The sequence below is a fragment of the Mesoplodon densirostris genome, chromosome 16 (assembly GCF_025265405.1).
Source record: "Mesoplodon densirostris isolate mMesDen1 chromosome 16, mMesDen1 primary haplotype, whole genome shotgun sequence".
Taxonomy (NCBI): Eukaryota; Metazoa; Chordata; class Mammalia; order Artiodactyla; family Ziphiidae; genus Mesoplodon; species Mesoplodon densirostris.
The window spans coordinates 88,508,964-88,518,132 of NC_082676.1; the positions used below are offsets into that span (position 1 = coordinate 88,508,964).

Sequence of the window (9,169 nt, forward strand, 5' to 3'; positions counted from 1 at the left end):
CAAGGACGGCTCAGGTTTGGAGAATACGACAGCGGGAGCAGCTGGGCTCTCTGTTCTCCCCCGCCCACCCCACAGCCACGGAGAAAGGCGAGAGCGCCTCCATTTACAGGCACTGAGGGGCCAGCCCCGTGGGCACCTGCCCCACGTAAGCCTGTGCTCCGGCCTGGGTCCTCGGCCCAACTCAGGGGTGCAGCCCAGACTTCAGTCCACGACACAGGCCCCAGGATGTTTGAGAAGCAACAGCTTCCAGCCTGGACTACGACTGACGCTGTGATTTGCCACAATCCAGCTCACCCTTATTGGGGGAATTCTGCTTACTTGAAAGGGAAACCACAGCACCGTCCCAGGTGGAAACCAGCTCCCGCCCTGGACTTAGATGGAACCCAGTCGGAACACACACCTGCTGGATCCCGGGGCCGTGGCTGCCAACGGTTCAAAATGGAGAAAGCAAGCGCCGGTGGGTGCAGCCGGGTCAGCACCGCACAGGCTTTGTTTTTGACCTTCAACCCGACAGCGGAGAGAGATGAGGGGGAGCTCAGCTATTCACCATCTTCTCCGGGTCCCCAGGGGGGCCTTTGTCCTTCCTCCAGGATGACTGAAGGCCCCTCTGGCCCTGGGCTTGGGCGTCCAGCTTACTGGGCATTTTCAGTTCCCTTCCTCCGGGTCAGTCGAGCCAGGCTCCTGGGACTGGGGCATGAAGTGGTGGTGTCCCCGGGGTAGGAGGGGGACTGTAGCCTTTCTGGGCCCAGAGCCACCTTCCTGAGCAGCCCGCTCATTAGGCAGGGCGGCCCTACGGCCCCCAGGGCTGCAGGTCAGTGAGCGCCCAGGACTTCCGTCCCGTGGAGCCGTCTCCACTGCTCGGCACCACCATGGCTTTGTCCTGATCTGGATGAGCAACTGCGGGGTCTGTGCTTCAGGCCAGAGGCTGCCCAAATCCTCTCCTGCTGAGTGACTTCTTTTTAAGTAACTCCAAGTACAGAGTAGTTAATTGTGTCATTTATTCTTTGCATCCATGATTGTGCACAATAGTGATTTAATTATCAACACTACCACTGGCCCAGCCAAAGCCTCCGCAGGCCTGGCTTCAGGGTCCTGAGCCTCTTTAAAGGCAGCTAATAGCCATTACCAAGCAGCTGGGAGCCCAGGTCTAAAGAAATCTCCGCTGGCCACATGCGTTTTGTGGGCAGATCAAGGGGCTCTGAACGGGGAGCCTTGAAGGAACTGTTCTGAGGGAAAGCATCGGGGGCCTCGCAGGACCCGTTCTCACGGCCACACCATTTCTGGGCTCATGTTCCAAGACTGAAGTGACCATTTGGGTCCAGACACAGCCCAGAGCTGGGGGCAGAGATGTGCTGACCGTGGGCAAGCCTGCCCTCCCGGAAGCCTGTTCCCCGATTTGCAGGATGGGGTTGGGAGATGGCCTGGATTTCTAGCTCTTCTTCCATTTTAAGCTCAAAAGGACGGCGCTGCTGAACCCTGACTCCCAAGGCAGGTTCCCGGCTCCCATGGGGCCTCCGAGGGCTGCACCCACCCAGGTCACAGCAGTGTCAGGGGCAGGGCCTCCAGCAGCAGACAGCTCTTGTCCGGGGACCCCGGTCTGCGAACCCACCCAGTGGCTCTGCTACGCCAAGGGCCCAGTCAGAGGCTGCTGTGTCAGCCGCTGGGTGTCCAACGAAAACGACCAGCTAGATGTGGGGGCAGACAGCCCCGGGGAGGTGTGCATTCCCCAGGGACGCCTGCAGCCTGGCCGGGCCAGCCCCTCTCCTGCTCCCCACCTAGCAGGAGCCTGGGCCCGGACACTTGCAGCCATGCTCCCAGAGGCTCCACTGGGCTCCAGGTGAGAAGATGTCCTGCTTCCTCAGGAAGAGGGGCCTTCTCTCAAGCGTGAACTTACTGGGAGCACCTCCAGGCACGTCCAGGCACCAGGCCGCAGATAGTGGGGTGAGCGTCCGGTCGAGGCCTTCAGCAGGCTCCAGCTTGCCCAGTGCTGGCCCCCACACACACAGGTAACCAGCGGGGACACGGCTTAGCCTCTGCTCCCACCTCTTCCTCTTCCTCACCAAAACCTCTCAACAGCCCTGTGAGGCAGGTTTCATGGATCCACACCCGTCTTCAAAATCTCTGGGGCAGAAGTGTTCAGGGGTTTTGAAAATTTCAGATGACAAGAGTTGCAGGTGGTGTATCCACCCCACAGATCCTGTAGCCCTGAGCGGGTCAGGGGAGAACCCCGGAATTAAATGCACTCCATGGGAACATTCACTCCAAGTGAGAAAAACAAGGGTTTATAAACAGTCTCTCATTTTAGGTTTTGCCTCCATGTCCGTTCATGTTGGGTCGGGTTTTGCTGTCAAATGGGTTATGATTTCAGATTTGCAAGCTGGAGATTACAGGGTCGAGGATATGACCACGTCTGTGAGCCACAGGAGACACGGGGAGGCCCACAGAAGTTAACCCATCTGCCCAGAGTCACGCTGACTCGTGACTGGGGGAGCCGGGACACACCAGGCCTGCTGTTCGCTGTGGGTGATGACACCCGGGGTCCCACCAAGTCAACCTTCCCATGCTCATCAGGCACCTGTGAATGCCAGCCTGGGCTCTGACTGGCCCACGGCCCCAAGGAACATGCTGGATTAGGACCAGCTAGGCCAGGGTAGTCCAGCGGGTGAGATCAGCTCAAACAGCCCACAGGACACAGATGGGCAGGCATTCACCCCAGGTCACCCTGTCAGGCGCAGAGCAAGCCAGAGCTCTGGGACGTCAGGCAGCCTAGGCACCGCTGCCCAGGACCAAAGGGGGTGGGGGTGCCCCAAGGCCAGGCCCCCGGGAGAATGGGGGAGGAGGGTGCCCAGGGCGGGCAAAGCTTCCTGTGAGCCCCCGAGGCTTGTCCTCTGCCTCCGGCGGCTCCCTGGGCTCCTGGGCTCTGCTATCTGCACAGGGCAACGTCCAGTGAGAGCTGGGAGGCTGTCTGTCCCCTGAGGGGAATGGTGAGCCTGGCTGGCCTGTGGGATCCTTGCAGCCCTGCCTCTAACCAAGACCCTGAACAAAGCCGGAGTTAATACTGTACAAGACTGGGTGCACTGTCCATCTTCTTGAAATAAGATGCAATGTGCCTGAGCCCACTTGACAGATGGGAGACTGGGGCAGACAGCAGCCTGCAACCATGAATGCTGCACTTCCCTAAACCCCAATTTTAAAATGCTGTTGTCATTTTCCCAAAAGGCCCACGCTCCCTGCCCCCTTCCATCATGAAAGCCTTCGCCCCATTCAAGACCTGGTCCTCCCAGGTGGAGGTCACCTCCTCGCTAATCACTCTCGACTTTATCTGTCCATCAGCATGTGCAGGTCAGGACGCAGCAGAAGCTTGTTGAGGCTGAATTCACCCCCAACTCCCACAGCCTGGAAAGGGGCCCTGAGATGCAGGAGGTGCTCAAGAGAATCCGCTGAACAGATGACAAATGGTCATCGCACTGGATGTTTCTCTAACGACCTCGTCTACTCAGGAGAGAAGGGGACACCCCGGCTGTGGCCTCTCCCATGCAGTCCTCTTCATCCACACGGATTGCCTTCCAGCACAGGAGGAGGGCTGGGTGGGGCTGGGGGCCGGGAGGCACTCAGATTCCTCCTGGGCAGCAAGAAGGAGGGGAGACCACCATGGTGCCCCGGCAAGTTCTCTCTCAGGGTGAACAACCATATGCTAGGGAGAAGGGTGGTGCTGCCAAACAGCTCAGCACCGGGTGGAGACACCCAACACAGCCTCTAAAGAGCTCTGGAAACCCAGGCGCCAGCCTCGCAGGCAACTCCCAACTCCCTGGGCATCAGCCCAGGTTAGCAGAGCCCCTTCAGCCTCAGGATGGCCCAGACACCAGTAAGACAGTGCCTGGAACCCCCTGCTCCCAGCACTCATGCTCCTGGGGCCTCCCTCCACCCTACGCGCCTCCTGGGACTGTTCCTCCCACCCAGGGCCTCTGCCCACCCCCTCTGCCCTTGGAGCTATTAGTGACTAATCGGGACCTTCACAAACAATTGCCTACAGGCCTGCGAACAATGGCATCAAACCTCCACACTCAGAAACCACTGCCGACACGTTTTCCTGAAATCAGTAACTGGATGCCCTGAAACTTCTGATTCAGCAGATCCCAAAGAACTCAGAGATGTCTCCTCCGAACCACTCAGTGTATGGGGCTCTGCCCTGGATAGAGTTGAGCCCTTGTCACTCCCCGCCCACACGAATCCCAGGAGCACCTGGTGGGCTCCGAGGCAGAGCCTCCCCAGACAACCAGAAGATGCTGAGCTCTCCAAGGCGTCTCCCTGCAGCTGCCAGGGGTGCCTCTTCTTAAGCCGCGGTGGGGACCCGGGGTGCACCCCCCCAGCAGAACAACAGGACTGGCTGGGCGGCGTCTGGCCCTGCCTGGCTCATCTTGCAACAGCAGAAGGCAGCCTCCCGCTGCCCCCAAATACTGACAGCATCGAAGGCCTGCAGGCGCCTCCTCTGGGAAGGCTGCCAGTATAACTCGCCCATGAGGTGATGCTCCAGCAAGGAGAGCTGGCCGGGCAGGGAGGGCACCTACCAACACTGGTGATCTTCTGGCCGCCGAGGTCACGCAGCAGGGCCTCCACCGCTGGGTTGTGTCGAGAGTACAACTCATAGCGGTTGATGCCGATGTGGAATTTGAGCCAGTTGGGATAGGAGTCCACGGCCGCGTCCCCTGTGGGTAGGAATTCATCCTCAGGACCTTCGAGTGGCCTGCACAAATGAAGGTGACCCAGGTCAACAGGGAAAGAACAGAACAGCAAGGTCTCGAGATGGATGGGGGAGTTGGCATCAATGCCAAGGTTTTCACTTTGGATCCAAACAAATATGGATTTATTCAGAGGTGCCTCTACTCAGACAGGACCCTGCGACGTACGCACTTTTTCTGTGGCTGTTGTTCCACCAACTAATAATACATTTGAAGGCCTATAATTCTCACTTACCCTTGGGAGACGCCACAGACAGCTATAACTAAAGCAGACCAAACCCAGACCGTCAGCGCTAGGCCCCGCCGCGTCTGTCCCAGGGTCACTGAAACAGCCTGACAAGCATGATGTCAGCCTGGGGTGCGAGGGGCTGCCGGCTTCCTGGGGGCAGATGAGCTCAGTCTGGCGGAAACCTTCGCTGGGTGCTGTTTTGGGGCAGCAATGATTCAAGAGGCTAAATTTGATTTTCAGGAAGCAGCCTTGGGTGGGGAGAGAGGAAAGTGGCACTCACTCCAGCCGAGGCCCAAATTGAGGACCTGCTGCCAACGTGGCCCCTCCTTGTCTCTTGAGCCAAAGGGCCAGTCTGGGGGAGGACAGGCCCTGTTTGCTGCTGGAGGGAAAAGCGGAACTTGTCTAAGCGCTAATTCACCTGAAAGTGAGGCCTTTTCAGCCCCAAGTTCTGCCCCACAGTAGACACGATGGGTTACGAGAAGCTGCCCAAGGGCCCCATCCCTGACCACTGGCTCTGGGCTCTGTCTCTCCTACAAAGAGGCCCAGGCCTAGCACACTGTTCTGCCTCTCAAACTTCTGAGCATCTCCGTGAACCTGGCCAGCAGACAAAGCTCAGAGGCCACCAAACACCGTGGTGTGTTTAGACAGAAAACACTGGGTCTGGTCCAACTGCAAAGGAGAAGGGATTTTATGAGATGTTTTGGAAACCTGGCCTTTCCCCTCTGTTGCCTGTGTAACCTTTGCAGGTACTTATTTATCCTGGCCTTGCTGTTGGTTAATATTTCACCACCCAGGGCGGCAGCATCTGCTTATTTTGATCTGTGTGGCTGAGGAGGGCCTTGGGGGAGGGGTTTAAAGCAGGACAGTTTAAAGAGATGCTCCCGGGGGATGCTACTCGCCTCTTAGGAAGCTGTCACACCGTTGCAGCCTGGGTCGGGGGAGAACCCCTTGGTTATGCCTCATGGGGGCCAGCATGCCCCTCTGATAATTTTTTCTCAGGGACTGGTTTACAAGGCTCATGAGGCCTCTCCAGACCTTCCCGACACGTCCACCAGAGCGGTGTTGCCAAAAGCACTGGCAGGCAGCGGCTTCCCAAGGAAGCACCTTCACTCACTGCCTGAGTCCCTTTGTGAGCCAGTGACCAGGGCCTTGCAGGCCAGCACTGCTTTCCTGTAAATGCAGAACTCAAGCTTCCCGGCTCCTGCCTGCCGTGTCTGCCTTCCAGGTCAGTGGCCACAGGAAACAGCTCCCAAAGCACCCAGCAGCCCTTCTCAGGGAGGCAGTCATTCTGGAGACAAAGGCAGTGCCCAGAGCCTGCATGCTGCCCGCCCCACAAAGCTCCCCTTCCTGGGGCCTCTGCCATGGGGTCCACGCCCTCTGCGAGTTTCTGACCCTGAGCCTCTTTACACAGCGCCTTGGATGTGCAAGGACACTTTCTGGGGTGGATCTTTATTCTCAAGGGGCGCATGGCTGCCTTGGGTGTCGGGCCTGCCAGCACCCACCTCAGCAGCCGCAGCCCCACTCACCAGTCTGGGTTCTCCGCTGCCGCCGCCCTGGGGTTGAACCTGATGTCGCTGTTCACGTTGAAGAGGACGTCGTCCTCCGTTAGCGGCGGGATGGCTGCCTGGTACAGCGGGTGCTGGAACAGCCTGGCCAGGAGGGAGCCGTCCCCGCTCGGGCCGGGGGGCGGCACGGGTCCACGCGGACCGGGGTCTCTGAGCAGCGGCCGGTGACCGGGGTCTAAGGGTCGCAGGGCGCCGGGATCCTGTCCCGGCAAGGCGCCCTCAGCCGGTTCGGCTGCGGGTGGCAGTTTCTCAAGCGAGTGGGACGTGAGGTTGGAGGAAGGGTCGGAGCTGAAGTCCTGCAGGATGCGCAGTGTGTGCTTGTTGGGCCAGCCCGCGTCGCCGGCGGCGGAGGCTGCTGCCGGGGGCTCCCCCGGGCGTCCGCGCGCCTGGGCCCAGCCGGGTGCCGCCGCCTCGGCCGCGGGCTGCGCGCAGGAGCAGCCGGGTTCCCCCGAGGGCTGCGCTCCGCTCCGCTCCAGCTTGGGCAGCAGATCCAGCACGATGTGCAGCGCGCAGGCCACCAGGAACGCCATCAGGATGAGCACGCGGAACCTGCGCACCAGGATCATCTTCATGGCCCGGCGGGCGAGCGGGGCCTGGAACTCCGGGCGCCCCCAGAGCGCGCTCCGCCCGTGCCCTTCTAGTCTTGGCTTGGCACGAATGCGGTGCCGCGGCGCGGATCAAGGTCCATCTGGCGTCGGCCAGCTACTCGTCCCGGGGCTGTCCCACGCGTACGGCGCCCACCGCCAAAGCGCCCGCTCGCCGGGCCATTTCGGGGCCGTTACCTCTCGCCTCTCCGGAGCGGCCGCGCCCTCAGCCGGCCGGGACCGGCGGCCCTCGTCCGCGAAGCTGGGGGCGCAGCTCGGGGAGGCCCCGCGCACGTAGCGGCCCGCTTGGGTCTCCGGGGCCGCGGCCGCGCTCATCAGGCGCGCAGGGGCCGGACACTTAGGCCCATCCCGGCCAAGGCGCGGCGGCCTGGGGTGGGGGTGGGGGGTGGCGGCGACCGCGCGGCGCAATCCGATCCGAGGCTCGGCGCAGTCTCTTGCGCTGCTCCGTGGGCCGCGCTAGGCGCCGGGCCGGCCGGGCGGAGAAGGGGCGGCTCCTTCGGGCAGGGCTCGGTTCTCTCACGCTGCGGCCCGCAGGCGGGGACCTGGAGGGGAATGAGGGCGCAGGGCCGCGGGGACCGAGGAGGGGAAGGGAACGGGGGGGCGGGCGCACGGAGCGTCCGGCGAAGTCCCCGGGCAGGTGCACCGGCCGTCCCCGGAGCGTGGCCCCCGCACAGCCGAGCCTCTCCCCGGGCGGTCAGATATCCGAGCGCCGCGGAGCCGCCCCCCGCGTCAGCGCCCGCAGATTGGTGGAGCCGCAGCCCCGCGAGCCCGGGCCTACGCTGCTCCCTCTGTTTTCTCCTCCCCTCGGCCGCGCCCCGCGATGCTCTGCAGCTCCCGGCCCGCTAAAGAGAGGGCGCTTTCTTCCCGCGGTTTGCCCGGAGAAGACAGAGAGGAAAGCAGACGGCGCTGATCCCGCGCCGCGGGTTCTGCCGAGAAGGGCTCCCCGGCCTGGCTGCCGCGCCCAGGACCTCGGCCCGCCCGGGGCAGGCCGCCGCCAGCTGCAGCCTCTCGGCTCCTCCCGGATAAGCCGAGGGCCAGAACCCAGGCCAAGTCCCTCCCCGGAGGCGCTGGGCGTCTGCGCCGCCGGATGAGCTCCCTCTGGGCGGCGACCTTATGCCCCACGCCCCCGCCTCGGGCGGGTGCCGCGCCCCAGGCGGCCGCCGAAGGGGAGGAGGAGGGGGCGTTAGGGTCGCCACCGCTGGAGACGAGGAGAGGAGCGGGGTGTTGGCCCAAACCCGGAGGGGAGGCCCGCACCGGGGCGAGGCTCCTGCACGCTGGGGCCCCATCCCACCTCGAGGGGACCACGCCTGCGCCTTAACTATGGCGGCGCCGGTGCCCCAGTTAGAATTCGCTTGGCACAGAGAGGTGCCCGGTGTGTGCGGGAGGCGGCACCTCCCTCGCTTTGGGCGGGACTGTGTGTGTGTGCGCGCGCGCGCGCGCGCGCGCGCGTATCAGTTGGCCTCGCCAGATGCGCAAAATTGGCCACCTACAGCCAGGGGCGTGGTACTTCTGTGCCCACACAACTTCTGGACCCCCAGCCCCCAATAGGGAATATTTTTTATTTAATTATTTATTTTATTTATTTCTTTTTGACTGCGTTAGGTGTTTGTTGCTGCGCACAGGCTTTCTCCAGTTGTGGAGAGCGGGGCCTACTCTTTGTTGTGGTGCACGGGCTTCTCATTGCGGTAGCTTCTCTTGTTGCCAAGTTCGGGCTCTAGGCGCACGTGTTTCAGTAGTTGTGGCTCACGGGCTTAGTTGCTCCGTGGCATGTGAGGTCTTCCCGGACCAGGGCTGGAACACGTGTCAGGCGGATTCTTAATCACTGCGCCACCAGGGAAGCCCCCCAGTAGGGAATACTAATGTGCATTTCGGCCTAAAGTCATAGTTGGGAAGGTAAGTGAACCTGGCCAAAGGAGACGTCACAAACACACCTACCACAGGCTCACTGTCCCCTGCCCTTCAGGGGCTGCAAGTTTCCAAGGACGAAGCCTCTCTGTCAGGACTGAGGGGAGGCCAGTCTCTGGTGGGAGC

At 61.9% G+C, this 9,169-nt stretch overlaps 1 protein-coding gene across 1 annotated transcript in view; it reads right to left on the reverse strand.

Annotated features, from left to right (window-relative positions):
* The window catches only part of FAM20C (FAM20C golgi associated secretory pathway kinase), a 38,354-nt gene extending 30,224 nt beyond the window's left edge, over positions 1-8,130 (reverse strand). The window contains exons 1-2 of the mRNA XM_060079521.1: positions 6,495-8,130; positions 4,569-4,744 (exon numbers count right to left, since the gene is read on the reverse strand). Coding sequence (XP_059935504.1) covers positions 4,569-4,744; positions 6,495-7,105 — 787 coding nt within the window. The 5' untranslated portion in view covers positions 7,106-8,130. The remainder of the gene's footprint in view (positions 1-4,568; positions 4,745-6,494) is intronic.
* Positions 8,131-9,169: the final 1,039 nt, after the last annotated feature.